This window comes from Eleutherodactylus coqui, chromosome 9 (genome assembly GCF_035609145.1).
Source record: "Eleutherodactylus coqui strain aEleCoq1 chromosome 9, aEleCoq1.hap1, whole genome shotgun sequence".
Lineage (NCBI taxonomy): Eukaryota > Metazoa > Chordata > Amphibia > Anura > Eleutherodactylidae > Eleutherodactylus > Eleutherodactylus coqui.
In genome coordinates, this window is record NC_089845.1 from 9,694,131 (window position 1) to 9,721,792 (window position 27,662).

Sequence of the window (27,662 nt, forward strand, 5' to 3'; positions counted from 1 at the left end):
GAATGGTCGGTTCTGCTCGTTGACTGTAAACTCTTGAACTCAAATCCACATAAGCAGTCTTGGTACAGAAACAACAAGTCAGAGTGGTGCAATAGAGAGGACTCTCGGAGTATCTGGATAATCCGCAGTCCAAGTTATATGTGAAAGTCCTCTCCCGGTAAACCCCCTCTCTCATTTTCTCCTTTTCTCACCATGAAGCGGTTTGTTCTTCTCTAAGTGTTCAGCAGAAGCACCGAGGACTCCTGGGTAGAATGGGCCCAGGCTGAGTGTAAAGAAGTCACTTGGCTTCCTCCATATTTCTCCACACAACTGCCAATCTCGGGGACTCTCTGCCAGACTTATTCCACTCACTCACTGGACTGACTCAACTGACTTGTATTGCATTCTTGCAAACAATATATCTAGCATGATCACATGACTACAAACGATACACACAAAACATTACATTTTCCAGACAGGATTAGACATACCAGACATTAACCCTCTCATGCCTGAAATCATTCAATACACATAAATCTAATGCATGCCACAGACAAGGCACTGACAAGACATTGACATGAGACAGACATAGAACATTATGAAGGGGCCCTACTAACTCTATGCCACTACAGTTCCCCCCTACTTAAGAAAAGCTGACCCCAGTGACTCTTTAAAACAGAACAAAAGGCCGGGATTAGAATTCCTCAATGTTCTACACATTATCACTTTGCAAACCATCTACACAGTCTAGGATAGTGTTAGGCAAAACCGTTACACATATTCCCCCTTTGGTTACTACTCAGAATTAACCCATCCCAGTGTACTCAGACTACCTGGGATCTCACTTTCTCTGCAACACCGTAATACATGACAGCGTGTAAAGAAGTGGTGTGGCCATACCCACTGAGAAAAATCTGTTAGACTGCACGGAATTCAGGATGCACTAACATTGCTATGGGGCACTTACATAATTTGTCTCCCTACAGACTAAAGAAAGATACAATACTGTAGCTAAACATGAGAATAGAAAAGGGTGATTGGTAGGCTTTGAAGAATATGAGGAAAGTGGCATGAATATCAGCCCTCTGAATCTCATGAAGGGTGGTAGCATTCAGTCAATACACCCAACCGACCTGACTAGAAAAAATGATAATGGGGCTGCGTCTTCTGGGACACATAAGAGGACAGACAGACCCTAGTGCACTTAGTGGATAGTAGAGTATAGTGTCAGGACCTCCAGTCACTCTTATTCAAACACACTATTCCATACAAAGCGGTCATTCAGTGCAAGCAGCAATACTTTTACTTTGTATACCTCCTCCTGCACATTATCATAAGAATGTTTCTTTTTTTTTAACTGTATACAATTAAATTATGCAATTAACTAGATATTATGACATTTACATGACCTTATTAAACAGACTGGGGAATAAAATAACTAGAGTCCTTTGGGGCCAATAAGGGGCAAAAACAGAGAAACAAAATACAGTCCAAAACTAACAACTGATTCCCTTTAGCCCCAAGTCACTTTCCGTATCCACGGTAGCATAGACTCTTGTGCTTCAGAGTCCGTGGTGCAACCTGTGGGTGTTGCGTTGCTCCTCCAGGATCGAATCCCAATGGATGAACACAACAAGGACCTTGCATGCATGAAATTACTTACTTCAGTGTCAACGGAGGTGCTGTCCTCTTCCTCTGAAGATGGCTTAGAACATCCGATGACTGCCGCTGTGGTACAGATAAGTTCATCAGGCAAGGGTCCTCTTGTTCCGGGCTCCAACGCGGGACAAAGTATGACGGCTGCCGCCTTACTACTGAGGTAATCTAGAAAAAGTAAAAGAGCCTACTTCGGGGTCTTTCAGCAGGAACGTAGTAGGGTGGTCCTTTTGGTCGGTGATCGGTGGAAACAAATGTAAAGTTTGTATCCCCATACTCAACAATGTGTGGCTGGAGATAGGACGGCAAAGCTTCCTTGGTGGCCTGAAGCAGAGAGAGAAGCAAGACTGAGCCGGTGGAATAATTACTGAGGTGGACATAGAACAGAACCAGCAGGGGGCATTATTCTAATAATAATTCTAGAATATCTGGGGATAAAAACCAAAAAAAACCACAGTATGTAAAACTGAAAAAAAGACATATGTCCATCCAGTTCATCTTGTTATCCTGCTATGTTGATTCAGCAGAAGGGTAAATCCCATATGTCGTAGAAGACAATTTTCCTCATTTTAGGAAAAAAAATGTAATCTGGTAATCACAATAGCTCCCTGGATCATCGACCCTTCTGAAGTAATTAATGATTATAACATATAATATTGTGTCACTCAAGAAAGGTGTCCAGAACCCTCTTATACTCTTCTATTGAACAGACCATCATCGCATCCTCAGGCAAACAGTTTTAGTTACAGTAAAGAACCCCCCTCTGTGTCAAAGTAGCAACCTTTTTTCCTTAAGAGGGCGCCCCCTTGTTACAGTCACAGTCCTGGGTATAATAGATGATAGGAGAGATCTCTGTACTGACCCCTGATATATTATACATAGTTATTAGAGCGCCCCCTTGTTATAGTCACAGTCCTGGGTATAATAGATGACGGGAGAAATCTCTGTACTGACCCCTGATATATTATACATAGTTATTAGAGCTCCCTCTTGTTACAGTCCTGGGTATAATAGATGATGGGAGAGATCTCTGTACTGACCCCTGATATATTATACATAGTTATTAGAGCTCCCCCTTGTTACAGTCCTGGGTATAATAGATGATGGGAGAGATCTCTGTACTGACCCCTGATATATTATACATAGTTATGAGAGCTCCCCCTTGTTACAGTCCTGGGTATAATAGATGATGGGAGAGATCTCTGTACTGACCCCTGATATATCTATACATAGTTATTAGAGCGCCCCCTTGTTACAGTCCTGGGAATAATAGATGATGGGAGAAATCTCTGTACTGACCCCTGATATATCTATACATAGTTATTACAGTGCCCTCTTTTTAAAGACCTGGGTATAACAGATTATGGGAAATTTCTCTGTACCGACCTCTGATATATCTATATAGTGTAAGACGGTGACCGGCAAGGTGCTGGAGGGCAGGTATATTTCACCTAGGATGCTCTCCTATGCTGCTTTGGGGAGCGCTTGGGCAGATACGTGCCACCGAGCAGCCTGGGCTCGGTGGAGGAAGCCGGCAGTATGGTGTCAGTAACACTAAGTTACTGACACGTTGTAGCAAGTAAGTGGCTCCAAGCCGCATAATCCGGGCCGGCTTTTCCTGGAGTGACCAAAGTGAAGGGTGGGATGGTCACTCCCACGTACCAGGTGGGGCTGGTACAAGGCCTTATAAAGCCTGGGCCTACAGGGCCAGGAGGAGAGGTGAGAACTTTGCAGGTCTGAGAGTCCTGGCTGGCTGTGTGCAGGAGCCATTTGTTTACCAGTACGTAGACAGGGACGCTACATGTATAGTAAGTGCTCAGACGAGCAGGATTTACGTTATGTTTGCCTGATGTTAAGGCCTGTATTTTGCTTTTGTTTGCTTGGAAATAAACCCAGGCAAAGCCTGGACTAAAGACTTTATCCTATGTGTCACTGTCTCTGACTGCTTATGCCCAGGTTGCTACCGATCCTAAACGCTAGTCCCTCACAATAGTTACAGTATTGGAGCGCCCCCTTGTTACAGTTACAGTCCTGGGTTTAAATAGATGATGGGAGAGATGTCTGTACTGACCCCTTATATATTAATGCACAGTTATTAGAGCGCCCACTTGTTACAGTCCTGGGTACAAACAGATGATGGGAGAGATCTCTGTACTGACCCCTAATCTATCTAAACATAGTTATTTGACCGCCACTTTGTTACAGTTCTGGATATAACAGATGATGGGATAGATCTCTGTACTGACCACTGATATATGTATTCATATTTATTAGAACACCCCCTTGTTACAGTCCTGGGTATAATAGATGATGGGAGAGATCTCTGTACTGACCCCTGATATATTATACATAGTTATTAGAGCGCCCCCTTGTTACAGTTCTGGATATAACAGATGATGGGAGAGATCTCTGTACTGACCCCTGATATAGGTATTCATAGGTATTACAGCACCCCCTTGTTACGGTCCAGGGTATAATAGATGATGGCAGAGATCTCTGCATTGTTCCCTGATATATCTATACATACCCTGTTTCCCTGAAAATAAGACATACCCCGAAAATAAGACATAGCATGATTTTCCAGAATTTTTGAGGATGCAAAATGATTTTTCAGGCTTTTTGAGGATGCTTGAAATATAAGCCCTACTCCAACATTAAGCCCTGCAAATAGTTAATTAAAAAAGTCAATTTAAATAGTGTCCAGGCAGCTATACATGTAAAAAAGTTAAACCTTTTTGAACAAAAATTAATATAAGACACTGTCTTATTTTCGGGGAAACACGGTAGTTATTAGAGCGCCCATTTCTTACAGTCCTGGCTATAATAGATGATTGGAGAAATATCTATACTGACCCCTGATATATCTCTACATAGTTATTAGGGTGCCCCCATGTTACAGTCCTGGTTTTAAATAAATGATGGGAGAGATCTCTGTACTGACCCCTGATATATCTATACATAGTTATAAGAGCGCCCCCTTGTTACAGTCCCGGGTATAATAGATGATGGGAGAGATATCTGTACTGACCCATGATACATCTCTACATAGTTATTAGAGCGCCCTCTTGTTACAGTCCTGGGTATAATAGAAGATGGTAGAAATCTCTTTGTACTGACCCCTGATATATCTACACATAGTTATCACAGCGCCCCCCTGTTACAGTCCTGGGTACAAACAGATGATGGGAGAGATCTCTGTACTGACCCCTAATCTATCTAAACATAGTTATTTGACCACCACTTTGTTACAGTTCTGGATATAACAGATGATGGGATAGATCTCTGTACTGACCACTGATATATGTATTCATAGTTATTAGAGCACCCCCTTCTTACAGTCCTGGGTATAATAGATGATGGGAGAGATCTCTGTACTGACCCCTGATATATTATACATAGTCATTAGAGCGCCCCCTTGTTACAGTTCTGGATATAACAGATGATGGGAGAGATCTCTGTACTGACCCCTGATATATGTATTCATAGTTATTACAGCACCCCCTTGTTACAGTCCAGGGTATAATAGATGATGGCAGAGATCTCTGCACTGACCCCTTATATATGTATTCATAGTTATTAGAGCGCCCCCTTGTTACAGTCCAGGGTATAATAGATGATGGCAGAGATCTCTGCATTGTTCCCTAATATATCTATACATAGTTATTAGAGCGCCCACTTCTTACAGTCCTGGCTATAATAGATGATTGGAGAAATATCTATACTGACCCCTGATATATCTCTACATAGTTATTAGGGTGCCCCCATGTTACAGTATGATGGGAGAGATCTCTGTACTGACCCCTAATCTATCTAAACATAGTTATTTGACCACCACTTTGTTACAGTTCTGGATATAACAGATGATGGGATAGATCTCTGTACTGACCACTGATATATGTATTCATAGTTATTAGAGCACCCCCTTCTTACAGTCCTGGGTATAATAGATGATGGGAGAGATCTCTGTACTGACCCCTGATATATTATACATAGTCATTAGAGCGCCCCCTTGTTACAGTTCTGGATATAACAGATGATGGGAGAGATCTCTGTACTGACCCCTGATATATGTATTCATAGTTATTACAGCACCCCCTTGTTACAGTCCAGGGTAAAATAGATGATGGCAGAGATCTCTGCACTGACCCCTTATATATGTATTCATAGTTATTAGAGCGCCCCCTTGTTACAGTCCAGGGTATAATAGATGATGGCAGAGATCTCTGCATTGTTCCCTAATATATCTATACATAGTTATTAGAGCGCCCACTTCTTACAGTCCTGGCTATAATAGATGATTGGAGAAATATCTATACTGACCCCTGATATATCTCTACATAGTTATTAGGGTGCCCCCATGTTACAGTCATGGTTTTAAATAAATGATGGGAGAGATCTCTGTACTGACCCCTGATATATCTATACATAGTTATAAGAGCGCCCCCTTGTTACAGTCCCGGGTATAATAAATGATGGGAGATATATCTGTACTGACCCATGATACATCTCTACATAGTTATTAGAGCGCCCCCTTGTTACAGTCCTGGGTATAATAGAAGATGGTAGAAATCTCTTTGTATTGACCCCTGATATATCTACACATAGTTATCACAGCGTCCCCCTTTTACAGTCCTGGGTACAAATAGATGATGGGAGAGATCTCTGTACTAACCCCTAATCTATGTACGCATAGTTATTAGAGCGCCCCTTTGTTACAGTTCTGGATATAACAGCTGATGGGAGAGATCTCTGTACTGCCCCTTGATATATTATACATAGTTATTAGAGCGCCCCCTTGTTACAGTTCTGGATATAACAGATGATGGGAGAGATCTCTGTACTGACCCCTGATATATGTATTCATAGTTATTAGAGCGCCCCCTTGTTACAGTCCAGGGTATAGTAGATGATGGGAGAGATCTCTGCATTGTTCCCTGATATATCTATACATAGTTATTAGAGTGCCCCCTTATTACAGTTCTGGGTATAATAGATGATCAGTGAGATCTCTGTACTGACCCCTGATATATTTATACATAGTTGTTATAGCACATCCTTGTTACACTCCTGGGTTTAATAGATGATGAGAGAGATCTCTGTATTGATCCCTGATATATCTATACATAGTTATTAGAGTACCCCCATGTCTCACTCCTGGGTATAATAGATGATGGAAGAGATCTCTGTACTGACCCATTATATATATACATAGTTATTAGAGCGCCCTTTTTTAGAGTCCTGGGTTTTATAGATTATGGGAGAGATCTCTGTACTGACCCCTGATTATATATATATATATATATATATATATATATATAGTTATTAGAGCACCCTTTTTTTACAGTCCTGGGTATAGTAGATGATGGGAGAGATCTCTGTACCGACCCCTCGCATGGAGCCAGCGTTCAGGATTACGGTAGCCAGGGGAGGTTACAAAGACCAGGGCTCCCCTGCGCCGCACCCCCACAGCCTGGGTAATAGGACCAGCGCTGCGGCACGGAGACCCCGAGAGCCGCCGGTCCTGACAGGGATAATAGATGGAGAGATTTCTGTACTGACCCCTTATATATTATAGATAGTTATTAGAGCATCCCCTTGTTACAGTCCTGGGTATAATAGATGATGGGAGAGATCTCTGTACTGACTCCTGATATATCTATACATAGTTATTAGAGCACCCCCTTGTTACAGTTCTGGGTATAATAGATGATGGAGAGATCTCTGTACTGACTCCTGATATATCTATACATAGTTATTAGAGCGCCCCCTTGTTACAGTCCTGGGTATAATAGATGATGGGAGAGATCTTTGTATTAACCTTTGACATATTTATATATAGTTATTTGGTCACCCTTCAGCTGTCTTTTATCTACTAGTAATTATTGGGAAATTATACCACTAGTATTTCTGGTGGTGCAATACACCACTGACTGACACAATATAGTGAAAGGGATTGGAATTGTAAGCACACAGCTACTGTTTTGGCATTTGCTAGTTTAGGACCGGTGATGACATCAACGTCATTGAATACATGCATTTGTCACACAGACAGCTCTGCTACATGCACATCACACACAGCACACACAGCTCTGCTACATGCGCATCACACACAACCCTGCTACATGTGCTTCACACATCACACACAGCTGTGTTACATGCGTGTCACACACTACACACGGCTCTGCTACATGCGTAGCACACACAGCACACATGGCTCTACTACATGCGCCTGACACAAACACACATGGCTCTGCTACATACATTGTTCATAGGCCTCTGTTAGTTTAGGATCTGTGATGATGTCACCGTCATGTGATTAAGGGGTGGAGCTAATCCAGAGACTGTCCACATGACAGTGACGTCATCACAGGTCCTGTCAGCACACGGCGGCTGTCCGGCTCGGCAGGTTTTTAATAAAATCAAGCACCTGTGATGACATCACCATCATGTGATCAGGGCAGAGGTCAGAACCTAGGTGACTGATCACATGACGGTGAAATGCTCACAGGTCCTGTCAGAACATGGCTGCTGTCAGGCTCTGTATGCTTTCATGCTTTAGTACTTGCAATGATGTCACCGTCATGTGATTAGAGGCAAAGCATGTAACACACTCACTCACGGACAAGTGGTCATTAGCACATTGAAACTCCGTAACCCTAATTTCGATAACCTCTCTGGGTATTGTAATCCATCTATTCCATTTATTACTTTAGTTGCTCCCTTTGTATCCAGTCAACGTCTGATATGTCCTTCTTGAGTAATGGTGCCCAAAACTGTCCACAATATTCCATGTGTGGTCTGACCAGTGACTTATAAAGAGGAAGAACAATGTTCTCGTCATGCACCCTTAGACATCTTTTAATGCACGCCATATTCCAATTTGCTTTTGCAGCAGCTGCCTGACACTGGTTGCTCCAGTTCAGCTTACAGTTAGCTAAAATCCTTAAATACTTTTGCACGTCAGTGTTCCCAGTGGCGGTTCCACTTAGTGTGTAAATGTATTTTCCATGCCCAATTGCAGAACCTTAGATTTATCTGTACATGGGTTCACTCACATAGCCGTATAGTCACTGCATATTACACACATAATATGCTATGCTAAAAGCCCATTGCTTTCAATTAGGTCACTAACACAAACGTTTAGCATACAGGGCAAATATGCATGTCACATGCATATTTGCTGTGCACTGCGCATCACGTGTGTGAAAAATACTGATTTGACAGGAGCAATCCCTCACACACCTATGCTCATATGTAGCAGGCTAGCTTCCCAGACTTGCCTTCCCTCTACTGTTTCTGGTAGATGCGGGCATTGTTCTGCTTTTTCTTTTACATGAACTGCTGCACACTTCTCGCCAACACATCAGGGGTTACTTCCTCTGGTGCTCTCAGCTCAGCTATAATGCATAGGCACTAACCTCCCTATTTAGCTGAGCTGGGAATCTTCCCTCATTGCCTCAATATTGGTGTGTGTTTGTCTCAGACACCCAGCATAAATCCTGTCTCCTACTACTTTGTCTGTGCTGACTCTGTATTGATATCTGCATTCGTTTGTTTGCTGCCCCCTTGTTTTTGTTCAGATCCTGTTTCTGACATTGTTGTCTGTCCCTCTATCTTTTACCCTTGTCTGTGTTTGCTTGTTTATTGCCTTCCTGTTCCTGCACTGCTCCCATCCCAGTGTTGTGTACCGTCCTGTTGTGTCCTATAAGGGATAGTCAGGCCTGAGTGGAAGACCGTGGGACCGTCCTTGTTAGGAAGCCTACTACGCTTTCAGGCAGGGGTACCCACATCTTCCCGACTAGCAAAGGGCAAGATTTCCCCTCTGACCACCGAGGGTCAACTGGCAAGCCAAACAGTGGGTTGGCACAGTGGGTCCGCACTTGCAGTCCTTAACAGTATGGAGTTATGCAGCTATTTTTATTGAGGTACTACAGGATAGCATTTCTTAGAAATCTTCAAGCCCTTCATACATTTTACCCACAACAGAAGTAAAACTTACCAGCCTGTAGTTCCCAGATTCATTTTTCTTTTTACGGCAGTTTTGCACTTCTTCATAGTTTACACTGGTGACATTTAATGGGGAGTTTACTTTATCACTTTTTTTCATAATTAGTTTTTTATCCTTTTAACTTTTTAATGCTTCTTCGGTGCCTTCTTGTTTTAGTAGTTTAAATGTTTTCTTTGTGCTGTTTATTGCCCCCTTTACATTTTATTAAGCCACATTGGTTTTCTCCTGTCTTAATTATTTTCATAGACTCATAGAATGGTAGAGTTGGAAGGCACCTCCAGGGTCATCAGGTCCAACCCCCTGCTCAGTACAGGATCACTAAATCATCCCAGACAGATGTCTGTCCAGCCTCTGAACACTTCCATTGAAGGAGAACTCACCACCTCCTGTGGTAACCTGTTCCACTCATTGATTCCCCTCACTGTCTATTATCTAATCTGTGTCTCCTCCCTTTCAGTTTCATCCCATTGCTTCTAGCTTTCCTTGTGCAGATAAGAATAGGGCTGATCCCTCTGCACTGTGACAGCCCTTCAGATATTTGTAGAACGCTATTAAGTCTCCTCTCAGCTCTCATCTCCAACCTCCCCTTCATCTCCAAACTACTTGAATGCCTGATTTACTCCTGCCTTATAAGCTATCTGTGAGATAACTCTCTTCTTGACCCCCTACAGTCCAGCTTCCATCCCCAACACTCAACAGAACCCACCCTTACAAAGGTGTCAAATGACTTTTTCACAGCCCAATCGAGGGGTGACTACTCTCTTTTGATCCTCATTGATCTCTCCGCAGCATTTGACATTGTTGACCACAAACTCCTCCTTAGTATGCTTTCCTCCATTAGCCTAAAGGACACTGCTCTCTCCTGGTTCTCCTCCTGCCTATCTGACTGCTCATTCAGTGTCTCCTTTGCTGGCTCTACCTTCCCTCCTCTTGCCCTTGCTGTTTGGGTCCCCCAGGGCTCAGTCCTCTGCCCCCTTCTTTTCTCTATCTACACAGCCCCTGTTGGACAACCATCCGGAGATTTGGCCTCCAATACCACCTGTATGCTGACGACACCCAGTTATACACCTCTTCCCGTGACATCTCTGCACCTTTACTCCAAAACATCACCAACTGTCTGTCCGCTGTCTCTAACACTATGTCCTCTCTCTACCTAAAACTAAACCTCTCTAAAACTGACCTACTGGTATTTCCACCCTCCACTAACCACCCTCATCCTGACATCTCTATCTCAGTGTGTGGCGCCACCATAACTCCTAGACAACATGCCCGCTGCCTAGGGGTCATATTCGACTCCGATCTCTCCTTTACCCCTTAAATCTAATCTCTTGCCCGAACAAGTCAGCTGCACCTCAAGAACATCGCAAGAATCCGCTCTTTTCTCACTGTGGACACGCTAAAAACACTTACTGTTGCCCTCATCCACTCTCAGCTCAATTATTGCAACTCGATGCTAATAGGCCTCCCCTGCTCCAGACTCTACCCTCTCCAATCCATCCTGAATGCGGCAGCCAGGCTCATCTTTCTGTCCAGCTTCTACTCGGACGCCTCTGCTCTGTGCCAGTCACTGCACTGGCTGCCCGTTAAATACAGAATTCAATTAACCCCTTAACGACTGCCCCATCGGGAAACTACGTCCTCAGAAAGTGGGCCTTAATCCTAGAGGACGTAGTTTTATGCATCCTCTTTGGATTGATGCCCACTGGCCTGAGGACGTGACAGCTCCATGCTGTCGGTGCCCGCAGGTAGCCGACAGCATGGAGCTGTCATCCCAGGATGCGGGCAGTCCCCCCCCGGCATTGCGATCGGCGCTATAAAATGAATAGCGCCGATCGCAAAAAAGTAAATAAAACAGTGTAAAAAAGTAGTAATTCAGCTGCTATGATGGATCGGATCCATCACGGCAGCTGAAAATACTCACACGGCTTGTCAGCGGTGTTCCCCGGAGATCTGGTCCTCCCGGACCCGCCAGCGGTCTTCTGCGCATGCGCGCCAGACAATGACGTCACGCGCACGCGCAGAAGCCCGGGTGTCCCCGGCAAATTTAAAATCTCCTGGCTCCCGGCTCCTGAAGGTAGCCGGGAACCAGGAGGTGTTACCGGGGACCACTGTGAGCGGTCCCCGGGCCCGCGATCACCGCTATCCATTGCGATAGCGGTGATCGCGAAAAAGTTGAAAAAGTAAAACAAAAGTACAGTTTCACCTCCCCTCATGGATCGGATCCATGAGGGGAGGTGAAGATACTCACCCCCGGTCCTCTGCGATGTCCCGGGACCTGAAATCCCCGTCTGCGCATGCGCGCCCGATGATTGACATCGGGCGCGTGCACAGAGGGGCTCGAGCCCCGGGAAATTCAAAATTGCTCTGCTCCTGGCTGCCATGTATAGCCAAGAGCAGAGGGATGTCACCAGGGACATGATCACTGTCATCCAACGGATGACAGTGATCATGTAAAGTAAAAAAAAAGTGCAAAAAGTTAAAAAAATAAAAATAAAAAAAGGGGTAAAAGGTAAAAAAAAAAAAGTGCAAAAAGTAAAAAAAAGTTTTAAAAAGTTAAAAAAAGCTTGCGTTTCATCTCCCCCCACGGATCATATCCGTGAGGGAGGATGAAATGACATACCTAAGGCCTGCGGATTTATCCGCGGACCTCACCCCAGCTTCTGCGCACGCGCCCTTCGCCAATGTGGCAGGCGCATGCACAAAAGCCGTGGTTTTTTAAAATCTCCCTGCTCCTGGCTACAAAACTTAGCCGAGAGCCTGGAGATTTCACGGAGGGCCGCGGTGAGCGGTTCCTGATCACGTGTTCGCCGTTATCCAAAGAATAATGGCGATCACGTAAAAGTTAAAAAAAGGGGAAGGTTCATCTCCCCTCACCGATGCGATCGGTGAGAGGAGATAAAACTTTTTACCGGAGGCCTCCATATTTGCACCCTGACGCAATCTTCTTCCGTGAACTTTCCCGTATTCTGCGCATGCGACCGCCGGCAAAACACCGCACACATGCGCAGGAGTCGGGGAGCCCAGGAAACTTAATATCTCCTTGCTCTCGGCGACCAACGGTCGCCGAGAGCCTGGAGCAGTGACGGGTGGCCTCGTTGAGCGGTCCCCGGTCACGTGATAAAAAGGTAGCGATCTACCTTTGGCCGGTCTCACATGACCGGATAGGAATTACGGATTCCGCATGCGTTTGATTAGCGGTAATACGCAGATCAATCGCATTGGATTACACAATTCCGCTCACATTAGTGGGTTGGAATTATGTAATCCACTCGCAGAAAAGAGAACGCAGCAGGTTCTATTTTACCGCGGATATCCGCAACATAGAGCCCATTGTGCTCCATGGTCGCGGATATACCCGCAGCCCATACACGACTACATTGTGTACAGGCTGCGGGAACCCGCGTCATCGCTAAGCGATGGTGCGGGAAATACAAACAACAACAAGAAAAAAATGTACTGCGCATGACCGCCCGTGTAAGTACGCAGTTATGCGCAGTACATTACGCGGCCGTACGCAGGGTCACAGCCGGGCTCACAGCCGGGATCCACCTACGGCTGTGTAAGTCCGGCGTTATTCAGACCGCTACCTGTAATACGCAATTTACAAGAAGTCCCGGGAACGCTCGCCTTCCTGCAGTTCCAGGAGCACCTTGTTGAGCGCCTTCTGTGTGAGACCGCCGCACCTCGTCAAGCTTACGGAGACTCACAGAGCGCCACTTTTTACACCCCATCCCCGCCACTGAGGTCAAAAAATGACCCCCAAAAAGCATGAGAGGAGGGGGGGATACCCGGTTTTATTGCCCCATGTACCCATCCCAACCAGCCTCCATAATTACCCGTCTTTGGAAATACCACACAGTTCACATTATTACTTTTATCTAAGATTTGGGGAACGCCGAAAAGGGCGTGGAGGGGGGGGGGGGGATTTTAGGGAATCAATTTTTATTCTGTACAAATGAGCAATGGGGCCTGGAATGTATTCAGTTGTGCCCTGCAATCCAACGGGTGTTCCCTCCATTACAGGCCTTGCCATGTTTCCTGTAAGTAGATTAGGGCCACAATGGGTATGTTTTTGAACACGGGACAAACGGGGGGATCTATTTGGGGGTGAATGTCTTCATTTCTATGTACACTGTACAAAAAAAAACTGTTTTTAAATTGACAAAATTGCCAAAAAAATGAAAATCGTAATTTTTTCCTTCTGCTTTGCTGAAATTTATTCAAATACTGTGGGGTCAAAATACGCAGTACACTCCTAGATGAATTCGTTAAGGGGTCTAGTTTTTAAAATGGGGTCATTTGTGGGGGTTCTCTATAGTTTTGGACGCTCAATGGCTCTATAAGTGGGCAATGGGGCCTGAAATTTATTCCGTTGTACCCTAAAATCCAACGGGTGCTCCTTCCATTATAGGCCTAGCCATGCGTCCTTTAAGTAGATTAGGGCCACAAGGGGTATGGTTCTGAACACGGGACAAACAGGGGTATCAATTTTGGGGTGAAAGTCTTCATTCCTATGTGTGCTGTACAAAAAAACAGTTTTTAAATTGATACAACTGCCAAAAAAATGAAAATTTTAATTTTTTTCCTACTGCTTTGCTTAGATTTATTCAAAAATTGTAGGGTAAAAATACACAGTACACCCCTAGATAAATTCGTTAGGGGGTCTAGTTTTCAAAATGGGATCATTTGTGGGGGTTCTCTGTCGTTTTGGCCGCTCAAGGGCTCTACAAGTGGGCAATGGGGCCTAAATCACCCTCATGCTAAATTTCTGTTCTGAAAGCCACCGACTACTCCTTTCATTTTGGGCCCCGTTGTGCATCCAGACAAAAGATTAGGGCCACAATGGGTATGTCTCTGAACACGGGAGAAACAGGGGTATCCACTTTGGGGTGCAAGTCTTCATTCATGTGTGTGCTGTACCAAAAAAGCAGTTTTTAAAACGACAGAATTGCCAAAAAAACGAAAATCACAATTTTTTCCTTTTGCTTTGCTTCAATTCATTCAAAAACTGTGGGAACAAAATGGTCAGTCCACCACTAGATAAATTCGTTAAGGGGTCTAGTTTTCAAAATGGGGTCACTTGTAGGGGTTCTCTTTGATTTTGGCCGCTCAAGAGCTCTACAAATGTGCTATGGGGCCTAAAACGCCTTCAAGGAAAATCTATGTTCTGAAAGCCACCGACTACTCCTTTCGTTTATGGCCCCATTGTGCATCCAGACATGAGATTAGGGCCACAATGGGTATGTCTCTGAACACGGGAGAAACAGGGGTATCCATTTTGGGGTGAAAGGCTTCATTCATGCGTGTGCTGTACAAAAAAAGCTGTTTTTAAAATGACAGAATTGACAAAAAAACAAAATCATGATTTTTTCCTTTTGCTTGGCTTGAATTCATTCAAAAACTGTGGAGTAAAAATGGTCAGTACACCCCTAGATAAATTCGTTAAGGGGTCTAGTTTTCAAAATGGGGTCACTTGTGGGGGTTCTCTTTGGTTTTGGCCACTCAAGAGCTCTACAAAAGTGCTATGGGGCCTAAAACGCCTTCAAGCAAAATTTATGTTCTGAAAGACACCGACTACTCCTTTCATTTTGGCTCCCGTTATGCATCCAGACATGAGATTAGGGCCACAATGGGTATGTCTCTGAACACGGGAGAAACGGGGGTATCCATTTTGGTGTGTAAATCCTCATTTTCATGGGCTCTATAGGAAAAAAAATATGTCTTTAAAATGACATATTTGCAAAAATATGAAATTTTATTTTTTCTCCCCTAAATTTAACTAATTCCTGAAAAAAACTGGTGGGGTCAAAATACTCATGACCCCCCTCAGTGAATACACTAAGGAGTGTAGTTTTTAAAATGTGGTCATTTGTGGGTGTATCTATTATTCTGACACTTTGCAAACTTGCCTTGGTGCAGGAAAACAAAGTGCTCCTCAAAATGCTGAAAAGTAATGTTAAATTTGTACGTCCTCTAAATGGTTAAAAAAAAACACAAACGTTTTTCAAGTGTGCATTCAGAATAAAGTAAACAGATGGAAATACATATCTTATCAAAAATTTGTACAGTATGTTTGGACATATTTGAGATATTACGGTTGAAAATGTGAAAAAATGACAATTTTTTCAAAATTTTTCCAATATTGGTACTTTTAATAAATATACACAAATTATATCGGTCTCTTTTTACAATCTAAATGAAGTACAACATGTGGCGAAAAAACAATGTCAGAATCACTGGGATATGTTAAGCCTTTACGGAGTTATGCCACGTTGAACGACGCATGTCAGATTTCCAAAATTTGGCTCCGTCACTAAGGCGCAAACAGGCTTCGTCACTAAGGGGTTAAACTCACTACCTTCATCCACAAAGCTCTCCACAGCACAGCATCCCCCTATATTGTATCCCTCATCCACAGCGCAGCGCCCCCCTGTATTGTATCCCTCATCCACAGCGCAGCGCCCCCCTATATCGCCTCCCTCACCTCAATCCATCAACCAGCCCGGGCTCTCCGCTCTGCTAACAAAACTAGACTGCACGCCCCTCTAATTTGAACTTCTCCTTCCCACCTCGAAGACTTCACCAGAGCAGCATCGGTCCTCTGGAACACACTACCAAAGGCTACCTGGGCAATCCAGGACTCGAAGAACTTCAGGCGTGCTCTAAAAACGCACCTCGTTTAAAAAGGCATATCGCATACCCTAAACAAACCCCTCTGTACTCCGCCTGATAACATGCTCCCTGACCTACTGACAGCAATCCCTGCTAGCCATCATAAACCGCTCCTGCAGTCATACCGATTCTGCCGTCACACGGCGTAATGTCTGACCATTGTTTATGTGTATAGGATCCCTCACTCTCCACCTCGCCATACCGCACACATCTCCAGCCCACCATATTGTGCACATCTCCAGCCCCTTTACCTTCTGTATCACTCCACTATTCGTAGTATGTAAGCTCGTTGGAGCAGGACCCGCACCCCTACTGTTCCCATCAGCTGATTACTATGTAACTGTGGTTCTGTAATGTTTGTACTTTTGTCTTTCTATATCCCCTGTCTATGTAAGCGCTGGAAATATGTTGGCGCTATACAAATAAAGATTATAATTATTATTACAACTAGGAAACAGATGGGAGGGGCTAATCAAGTTCCAATTGACTAGGCAGCTGAGGTTAGCATTGCAAACCTACTGACCAAAAGGAAGGAGGGGGGGGGGGATTTATTGCTCTCCTTAGACAAGGTAAGCATGTCCATCAAGGATGAGTGAAGATTAGAAATGAGCAAGCACCAAAATGCTCGGGTGCTCGTTACTTGAGACAAACTTTTCGCGATGCTCGAGGGTTCGTTTCCACTAACGAACCCCATTGAAGTCAATGGGCGACCCGAGCATTTTTGTATATCGCTCGCTAAAGTTTTCATTTGTGAAAATCTGGGCAATTCAAGAAAGTGATGGGAACGACACAGCAACGGATAGGGCAGGCGAGGGGCTACATGTTGGCTGCATCTCAAGTTCCCAGGTCCCACTATTAAGCCATAATAGCGGCAAGAGTGGGCCCCCTCCCAACAATTTTTACTTCTGAAAAACCCTCATTAGCAAGGCACACCTTAGTTAAGCACCACACTACCTCCAACAAAGGAAAATCACTGCCTGCGGGACACACCGCTGCCTCTTCTCCTGGGTTACATGCTGCCCAACCCCCCCCCCCCCACACACACACACACACACAACCCAGTGTCCACAGCGCACACCAAAGTGTCCCTGCGCAGCCTTCAGCTGCACACATGCCGCACGCTGGCCTCATAGCCACACCACCCTCATGTCTATTTATAAGTGCGTCTGCCATGAGGAGGAACCGCAGGCACACACTGCAGAGGGTTGGCACGGCCAGGCAGCGACCCTCTTTAAAAGGGTACAGAAGTAATGAGAAATCCAATCCTGTGCCACCTCCATCAGCAGCTGCACACGTGGGCATAGCAATGGGGAACCCATGTGCCACTATTCATTCTGTCAAGGTGTCTGCATGCCCCAGTCAGACCGGGGTTTTTTATAAATAGTCACAGGCAGGTACAACTCCGCAATGGGAATTCCGTGTGCACCCACAGCATGGGTGGCTCCCTGGAACCCACCGGCGGCACATAAATAAATATATCCCATTGCATTGCCCATCACAGCTGAGGTAACGTCAGGTTTAATGCAGGTGGGCTTCGGCCCACACTGCATGCCCCAGTCAGACTGGGGTTCTTTAGAAGTGGACACATGCAGTTACAACTCCGTGTGGACCGACAGCATGGGTGGCTCCCAGAAAGCCACCGGTGGTACATAAATATATCCCATTGCATTGCCCATCACAGCTGAGGTAACATCCGATAAAATGCAGGTGGGCTTCGGCCCACACTGCATGCCCCAGTCTGACCGGGGTTTTTAATACATAGACACTGGCAGGTACAACTCCCTAATGTGAAGTCCCTGTGGACCCACAGCATGGGTGGCTCCCTGGAACCCAGCTAACGTCACACACAATACAGGTGTGCTTCGGCCCACAGTGCATGCCCCAGTCAGACTGGTAATATGTACCTTAACAGTAACCGCGTTGGTGGGAATGTGGTGGCGACTGCGGACCTAGTAGCGCGGTTTTATTTAGTTGGTTTTCGGAATGTGGCCAGGATTAAGTGGGCCGTGGCGGGGGGATGGTGGGGGGGCTCTCTCGTTGTGTCGGTAAAGGTGAAATTCTTGGACGGCCACCAGACGGACCAATGCAAAGGTATTTGCCAAGAATGTTTTCATTGTTGGAGGAGGAGGGGGATGTTTTTGAAGCACTACGTGTCCTCTCCACGTGTCCGTGGTTATATGCACCTTAACAGTAACCGCGTTGGTGGGAAATGGCCTCGCCACCATCATGTCTTTGGGAAGCCTCCGTTTCCACACCCCAGTGACATAGCATTAGCAGCGGTATAGGTAGAGCCCAGAATTAGTAACATTTCAGCGGTAGCATTAGGGACATGCCCCAGTAACATATCACTAGCAGCATTATAGGGGGAGTACAGTATTAGTTCCATTTCAGTAGTAGTAGCAGTCAAGACAGGCCCCAGTAACAATTCCGAAGCAGCAGTATAGGGGGAGCACAGTATTAGTTCCATTTCAGTAGTAGTAGCAGTCAAGACAGGCCACAGTAACATTCCCGTTGCAGCAGTTTAGGGAGATAACAGTCTATTTCACATTTCAGTAGTTGCAGTATAGACAAGGCCCCAGTTACATTTATGTTTATGTAGCAAAAGTGTAGGCCAACCCCACACACCTTGCTGTACCATGAGTGCAGGCGAAGCCCATAAAAATTACTAGGATTACACTGTAGGCGAGGGCCCCAAAAAATTGGTGTACCAACAGTACTAATGTACCTCAGAAAAATTGCCCATGCCCAACCAAGAGGGCAGGTATAACCCATTAATCGCTTTGGTTAATGTGGCTTAATTTGTAACTAGGCCTGGAGGCAGCCCAGTTAAAATAAAAATTGGTTCAGGTGCAAGTTTCAACGCTTTAATGAGAATTGAAACGTATAAACATTGTTTACAAAAGTAATATGACTGAGCCTTGTGGGCCTAAAAAAAAATTGCCCGTTCGGCGTGATTATGTGAGGTTTCAGGAGGAGGAGCAGGAGGAGGAGGATGAATATAATACACAGATTGATGTAGCTAAAAGGTCCCCGTTTTTGATGGTGATAGGGAACGATGCTTCCATCCGCGGGTGCAGCCTACGTATTGTTTAGGTACCGCTGCTGTCCGCTGGTGGAGAAGAGAAGTCTGGGGAAATCCAGTCTTTGTTCATCTTGATGAGTGTAAGCCTGTCGGCACTGTCGGTTGACAGGCGGGTACGCTTATCCGTGATGATTCCCCCAGCCACACTAAACACCCTCTCTGACAAGACGCTAGCCGCAGGACAAGCAAGCACCTCCAGGGCATACAGCGCAAGTTCAGGCCACGTGTCCAGCTTCGACACCCAGTAGTTGTAGGGGGCAGAGGCGTCATGGAGGACGGTCGTGCGATCGGCTACGTACTCCCTCACCATCCTTTTACAGTGCTCCCGCCGACTCAGCCTTGACTGGGGAGCGGTGACACAGTCTTGCTGGGGAGCCATAAAGCTGGCAAAGGCCTTGGAGAGTGTTCCCCTGCCTGTGCTGTACATGCTGCCTGATCTCCGCGCCTCCCCCGCTACCTGGCCCTCGGAACTGCGCCTTCGGCCACTAGCGCTGTCGGATGGGAATTTTATCATCAGTTTGTCCGCCAGGGTCCTGTGGTATAGCATCACTCTCGAACCCCTTTCCTCTTCGGGTATGAGAGTGGAAAGGTTCTCCTTATACCGTGGGTCTAGCAGTGTGTACACCCAGTAATCCGTAGTGGCAAGAATGCGTGTAATGCGAGGGTCACGAGAAAGGCATCCTAACATGAAGTCCGCCATGTGTGCCAGGGTACCTGTACGCAACACATGGCTGTCCTTACTAGGAAGATCACTTTCAGGATCCTCCTCCTCCTCAGGCCATACACGCTGAAAGGATGACAGGCAAGCAGCAAGGGTATCCTCAGCAGTGGGCCAAGCTGTCTCTTCCCCCTCCTCCTCGTGCTCCTCCCCCTCCTCCCCCTCCTCAACGCGCTGAGATATAGACATGAGGGTGCTCTGACTATCCAGCGACATACCGTCTTCCCCTGCCTCCATTTCCGAGCGCAAAGCGTCTGCCTTTATGCTTTGCAGGGAACTTCTCAAGAGGCATAGCAGAGGAATGGTGACGCTAATGATTGCAGCATCGCCGCTCACCATCTGGGTAGACTCCTCAAAGTTTCCAAGGATCTGGCAGATGTCTGCCAACCAGGCCCACTCTTCTGTAAAGAATTGAGGAGGCTGACTCCCACTACGCCGCCCATGTTGGAGCTGGTATTCCACTATAGCTCTACGCTGCTCATAGAGCCTGGCCAACATGTGGAGCGTAGAGTTCCACCGTGTGGGCACGTCGCACAGCAGTCGGTGCACTGGCAGATTAAACCGATGTTGCAGGGTCCGCAGGGTGGCAGCGTCCGTCTTGGACTTGCGGAAATGTGCGCTGAGCCGGCGCACCTTTCCGAGCTGGTCTGACAAGCGTGGGTAGCTTTTCAGAAAGCGCTGAACCACCAAATTAAAGATGTGGGCCAGGCATGGCACGTGTGTGAGGCTGCCGAGCCGCAGAGCCGCCACCAGGTCCGGTTGGAGGCTCAGCGGCAAAAGCCAGCGGTCGGTCTGCTCTGTCAGACCCTGCAGCAGTTCGTGGGCCGTGTGCCTCTTCTCTCCTAAGCTGAGTAGTTTCAGCACGGCCTGCTGGCGCTTGCCCACCGCTGTGCTGCCACCCCGCGCGACACCGACTGGTGGCAACGTGCTGCTGCTGACACATCTTGATTGCGAGACAGAGGTTGCGTAGGAGGAGGAGGGTGGTTTAGTGGAGGAAGCATACACCGCCGCAGATACCAGCACCGAGCTGGGGCCCGCAATTCTGGGGGTGGGTAGGACGTGAGCGGTCCCAGGCTCTGACTCGGTCCCAGCCTCCACTAAATTCACCCAATGTGCCGTCAGGGAGATATAGTGGCCCTGCCCGCCTGTGCTTGTCCACGTGTCCGTTGTTAAGTGGACCTTGGCAGTAACCGCGTTGGTAAGGGCGCGTACAATGTTGCGGGAGACGTGGTCGTGCAGGGCTGGGACGGCACATCGGGAAAAGTAGTGGCGACTGGGAACCGAGTAGTGCGCCGCCATCATGTTTTTGAAAGCCTCCGTTTCCACAAGCCTATACAGCAGCATCTCCAGGCTGATCAATTTGGCTATGTGCACGTTTAACGCTTGAGCGTGTGGGTGCGTGGCGGCGTACTTGCGCTTGCGCTCAAACAGTTGCGCTAGCGACGGCTGGACGCTGCGCTGAGAGACATTGCTGGATGGGGCCGAGGACAGCGGAGGTGAGCGTGTGGGTGCAGGCCGGGAGACGGTTGTGCCTGTGTCCTGAGAGGGAGGTTGGATCTCAGTGGCAGGTTGGGGCACAGGGGGAGAGGCAGTGGTGCAAACCGGAGGCGGTGAACGGCCTTCGTCCCACCCTGTGGGGTGCTTGGCCATCATATGCCTGTGCATGCTGGTGGTGGTGAGGCTGGTGGTGGTGGCTCCCCGGCTGATCTTGGCGCGACAAACCTTGCACACCACAGTTCGTCGGTCGTCTGCACTTTCAGTGAAAAACTGCCAGACCTTTGAGCACCTCGGCCTCTGCAGGGTGGCATGGCGCGAGGGGGCGCTTTGGGAAACAGTTGGTGGATTATTCAGTCTGGCCCTGCCTCTACCCCTGGCCACCACACTGCCTCTTCCAACCTGCTCTGCTGCTGCACTTGCCTCCCCCTCTGAAGACCTGTCCTCAGTAGGCTTAGCAAACCAGGTGGGGTCAGTCACCTCATCGTCCAGCTGCTCTTCCTCTGAATCCTCTGTGCACTCCTCCCTCGGACTTACTGCCCTTACTACTACCTCACTGATAGACAACTGTGTCTCATCGTCATCGTCCTCCTCACCCACTGAAAGCTCTTGAGGCAGTGGCCGGAAGTCCCCAGCCTCATCCCCCAGACTCCGGGAACTTTCCAAAGGTTGGGCATCGGTCACGACAAACTCCTCCGGTGGGAGAGGAACCATTGCTGCCCATTCTGGGCAGGGGCCCGAGAACAGTTCCTGGGAGTCTGCCTGCTCCTCAGAATGTGTCATTTTCATGGAGTGAGGAGGCTGGGAGGAAGGAGGAGCAGCAGCCAGAGGATTCAGAGTTGCAGCAGTGGACGGCGTAGAAGTCTGGGTGGTCGATAGATTGCTGGATGCACTTTCTGCCATCCACGACAGGACCTGCTCACACTGCTCATTTTCTAATAAAGGTCTACCGCGTGGACCCATTAATTGTGAGATGAATCTGGGGACCCCTGAAACTAGCCTCTCTCCTAATCCCGCAGCAGTCGGCTGCGATACACCTGGATCAGGAGCTCGGCCTGTGCCCACACCCTGACTTGGGCCTCCGCGTCCTCGCCCGCGTCCACGTCCTCTAGGCCTACACCTACCCCTCAGCATGGTGTATTAGGAGTAGAGCAGAAACAGAACGCTGTAATTAAATGTGCCGCTTATTGGCCTGTGGTTGGAGGCTGACTTCGCTTACGGAACGCACAGCAGAGCCAGGAAACAATTTTGCGCATGCCTGTAGTGAGACGTAGGTGCGTAGGACTGAGCTAGTGGAATTCACAGCGCAGAAGCAGTCAAGTCGCCAAAGGGCAGTGGTACACCTTAAGTATTTGGCTTCCCTTTTTTAAATGGTGAGCTGAAACAGCAGACAGATACTGTATGCAGCGTATATTATGTTTACTGTTTCCCTCTGGCGCTATCACGGCGGTGATGTAATGGAGACAGCAGAGCCAGGAAACAATTTTGCGCACGCCTGTAGTGAGACGTAGGTGCGTAGGACTGAGCTAGTGGAATTCACAGCGCAGAAGCAGTCAAGTCGCTAAAGGGCAGTAAGTATTTGGCTTCCCTTTTTTTAAATGGTGAGCTGAAACACCAGACAGATACTGTATGCAGCGTATATATTGTATACTCTTTCCCTCTGGCGCTATGACAGCAGTGATGTAACGGGCACAGCAGAGCCAGGAAACAATTTTGCGCACGCCTGCTGTAACGCTTAGCTGCGTATTAATTAGGACTACTACCCCCAGCAGACACGCAGTACACTGAAGACTGTCACAGGCAGCCCAAAGATAGTATTTTTCCCCAATTTTTTTGAAAAAGCCCACTGCCTATATAGACAGTATATCTCTTTCACCTTTCCCTCTTTCCCTGCCTCACCAGTACTGGCCCTATACTCTGTACAATGACTGCAGACTGCGGACGCAATGGTCTGCACGCCCGATATACAAAAAAAAAAAAAATGTGCAACACTGCTAAAAGCAGCCTCCACAGTACTGCACACGGTCAGATGTGGCCCTAAGAAGGACCGTTGTGGTTCTTGAAGCCTAAAATAACACCTAACGCTCTTCCTATAGCAGCTCCGGCACCAGCAGCACTTTCCCTGATCTCTGTCAGCATGCATCTGTGGCGAGCCGCGGGCGGGGCAGATTTTAATACTCCGGTGACACCTGATCTCCCAGCCACCCACTGCAGGGGGGTGGTATAGGGCTGGAACGTCGCAGGAGGAAGTTGTAATGCCTTCTCTGTCTTTCTATTGGCCAGAAAAGCGCGCTTATGTCTCACAGATGAAAGTGAAAGTAACTCGAACATGGCGTGGTACTCGTCTCTAGTAACGAACATCTCGAACACGCTAATACTCGAACGAGTATCAAGCTCGGACGAGTACGCTCGCTCATCTCTAGTGAAGATGCTATTGGGGGAGCTGGATGGCAGAAATGACTAACAGTAAAGTTTCATTTAGCCAGTAAATCGTACCAAATACAGACAGTAAAAATACCGTTTACACAGGTCACAGCGCAATCAGCACAGAGGATTTAAGCAAAGGGATATGACAGAGCGGGTTCAGCTTGGAATGGAATGATGCAGAAAGACGTACCAAATGCAGACAGTAAAATGCAGTTCACACAGGTCACAAGTATGGTATGAGATACTTTGTCAAATGCTTCATTTTTATTCCTGTAAGGTATGAACCGCTCACAGTAAGGCCTCCTGCCCACGGCTGCGTCGGACTCTGCAAGCGGAATACCACAGCGGAGTCCGACATGGCGCCCCCCCCCCCAAAAACCCCATACTCACATCTCCAAATCTGCTGTGCGAGTCCAGTCCGGCGATCTGGCGCGCATGTGCAGTGCTATGCATGATGCGCTGGCGGTGGGCGGTGATGCGCATTCTCATGATATTTCCACTGTGCTCACAGCGGAAGTATCGCGTGACGGACGGCTTCCATTGACAATTAGAACATGCTGCAATTTCTTTCACTCTGTGGAATTCCGCTGTAGAATTCCACAGCATGAACATTGAAAGCCAGAAAGCTATTAGGTTCAATAGAACCTAATAGCTGCGGGATAACGCTGCGGATTTCCGCCACGTGAAACGCAGCAGAAATCTGTCCGTGGGCGTTAGCCCTAAGTATTTGGGATGGCCATACAGATAATGTCGGCATTTAAAGGATGACAGTTGAATCTGATGAAGCGCCCGCTTCGGGCACAGAATGCGTAATTCCCCAGTCATCTTGTTTAATGTACATCCGGTCAGTGTGTGTTCTACCCCAGCGCACTGCGGACTGTTCTTCTATCAGGAGCAGCGCCATCGGGTGCCGGTCTTTTTGCTTCCTTTTTTCAGGGTATTCTGTATATTGTATGTATATCCCATTAGACAGCACTGTGATCTAATATACAATTCTACAGTTACAAAGAGATGGAATGACATTATTACAGGACAATATTGTTTTCTTTCCAGGAATTCCTTATTTGAATTTGATTCTGTAAACAACGAAGGATTTGAGCGAAAACAGCAAATAGTTTTTCTAGTTCAAAGATCTCCTCTGCAAACCGTGCGGGCCGGCATTCTTGGCAGGTCCATGCGTGATTATAAGTTGCCTTACACTTGTCTGCTCCCTGTGCCCCTGTTTGTGCCAAGCAGACTGCATCTGCCAGAAGACAGCGGCTCCAAGCAGAAGATGACTCACTCAGATGGACTTCATGCCGACAAGCAAGATATTACTGGCCTCATTCACCGCCTACCTAAGGTTATACAACCACTGCAAGTTTCAAGCTTCATATCCCCTCCCCCGAGCTTATACAATACAAATATACATTAACAGAGTTGGGATTTGGAAAACTCCTCATCGCCTTCTATCAAATATTGCATGAGGCTTTTGTGAGATGAATGTAACCGTTTATTCTAGGGTCACTAATACATTTCACAGCTTTTTCTTTAACTTTCTTGCGACCGCTTAGTGAAAATGTATTTTGTATCTTTATTTATACAAAGCTTATCATATTGGCAATAAAGAGCTAGGACTTAAAAGACACCACAGATTTCATGGTTAGTCCCTAAGGTGACTGCTGCAGGGCAATATCCCGTAACTAAACTGATCCCGAATGAGAACAAAAAAGGGATTGAAGGCAACAAAGCCTTAACAGAAATGTTCTCTACATGGTGGAACAGAAAAGAGTGGAGAACAGCAGTGTGGATCCAGCGAGGAAGAACGAAGAGATACATTATGAGATGAATCAGCACAGGATTTGACACAATTAAACAAATACCGGTAGATGCAATCCAAACATTTTGATATGCGGCAGTAATTGCATTTCCCCCGGTTAATATTGTCTACATGGAAAATTAAAAGTACATTTCAAATAAGTCTCCGGGCAAATAGTGATCAACTCGCACTACGATTTTTCTTTCCATACCAAGGTTTGCTACAAAAAATCTTTAAGGTACAAGAAAAAAATACAGGAAATATTGCTGAAACAGTTACAGGGTTTTTTGAAATATTGCAAATAATCTAAACTGGACAGATTTGTGGAAAACTGTAAAATAAATAGACCTGTTTATATAGATACAGTGAAATTCATATTGGTTCTGTGGTGCTGCTCGTTTCCAGCCTCAGGCTTGTTTATGGACCCACTGGCAGAAGGCCTAGTCGTCTAATCATTTACAAAGGTGACAAGAGGTGTCAAACGGCAAAAAAGTAATTATTATGGGAGACTTTAATTATCCGAATATAACATGGGAAGACGAAACCTGCAAATCTCACAAGGGTGATAAGTTCTTGAGAACAATTAAAGACAGCTTGTGAGGGAGCTAACAAGAGGGAGGGCCAGTCTGGACTTATTATTGACTAACAAACTGGACAGAATCAAGGGGGTGCAGGATGAGTAATGGCCCATTTACACAGGACGAGTGTCGGGCAAACGATGCCCAACACTCATAACTGTGTCTCTCGCACACGGAGCGGCCAGCAGGTGGGCGGGGCAGTGCAGGAGATTTCTCTCCTCTCGCTCCCCCGCCCCTCTCCATTGAGATACACAGCGGCCGTTCACTATTGAAAGGCCGCTGTTTAACCTGCACGATGACAGGTGAGCTTCATCGCTGATCTTTTATGCAGCATAAATGATGGACGATCAGCTCATCGCTCATTGTGCAGTTTAAACAGCGGCCGTTCAATAGTGCATGGACACTGTGTATCTCAATTGAGAGGGGCGGGGGAGCGAGAGAAGAGAAATCTCCTGTACTGCCCCGCCCCCTGCTGTCTGCTTTGTGTGCGAGTCAACTCTGCTAGCTCCCGTGCAGGAGCATGGGAGCGCAGAGACACAGGTGCGAGTGTCGAGCATCGTTGCCCGACACTTGTCCTGTGTAAATGGGCCTTTACACTTGAGAAATAGTGACCACAATACCATTAATTTCCAGCTGTCATTCAATAAGAAGCCTTATCAGGGAGCGACAAAAGAACTAATGTTTAGTAAAGCAAAATTTGATCAGCTCAAAGTTAGTCTTGGCAACTTTAATTGGTAATATTAAACATTAAATGTCACCATTAATAACATTAAACAAAAATAACAGTACAGGCGGCAAATGGGAGGAATTTAAAAACATCCTAATCACCTCATGTGGGCCTTTCATACCCTTTAAAAACAAAAGAACTACAAGTAAAAAAAAAAACATTGTGGCTCGACAAGACTGTAAGGGGGCAATAAACGAAAAAAAGAAAGTGTTTAAACTACTAAAACAAGAAGGCAGCGAAGAAGCGCTAAAATTGTACAGAGAAAAAACAAAGTATGTAACGAAAAGATTAAAAACTGTCGAGGAGGAGGCAGAAAGACTGATTGCCAAAGAGAGCAAGAATCACCCTATTTTTCAATTATATAAATAGTAAACGGATTTGCACTGAGAGCGCTGGCCCTTTAATAAATAATGCAGGAGAAATAATAGAAGATGATGGGGGGGAAGGCAAATCTATTAAATAGTTATTTATCAAGTGTATTCACGAATGAAAAAGAAATGTCACACGAGATGCAGTGAGATAA

General features: G+C 46.4%; 1 protein-coding gene across 1 annotated transcript in view; it reads left to right on the plus strand.

Moving 5' to 3' along the window:
- Window positions 1–25,884, plus strand: part of LOC136578919 (telethonin-like) — a 54,805-nt gene extending 28,921 nt beyond the window's left edge. Inside the window, exon 3 of the mRNA XM_066579109.1 lies at window positions 25,090–25,884. Within this exon, the coding sequence (XP_066435206.1) occupies window positions 25,090–25,450 (361 nt within the window). The 3' untranslated portion in view covers window positions 25,451–25,884. The remainder of the gene's footprint in view (window positions 1–25,089) is intronic.
- The last annotated feature ends 1,778 nt before the right edge of the window (window positions 25,885–27,662 follow it).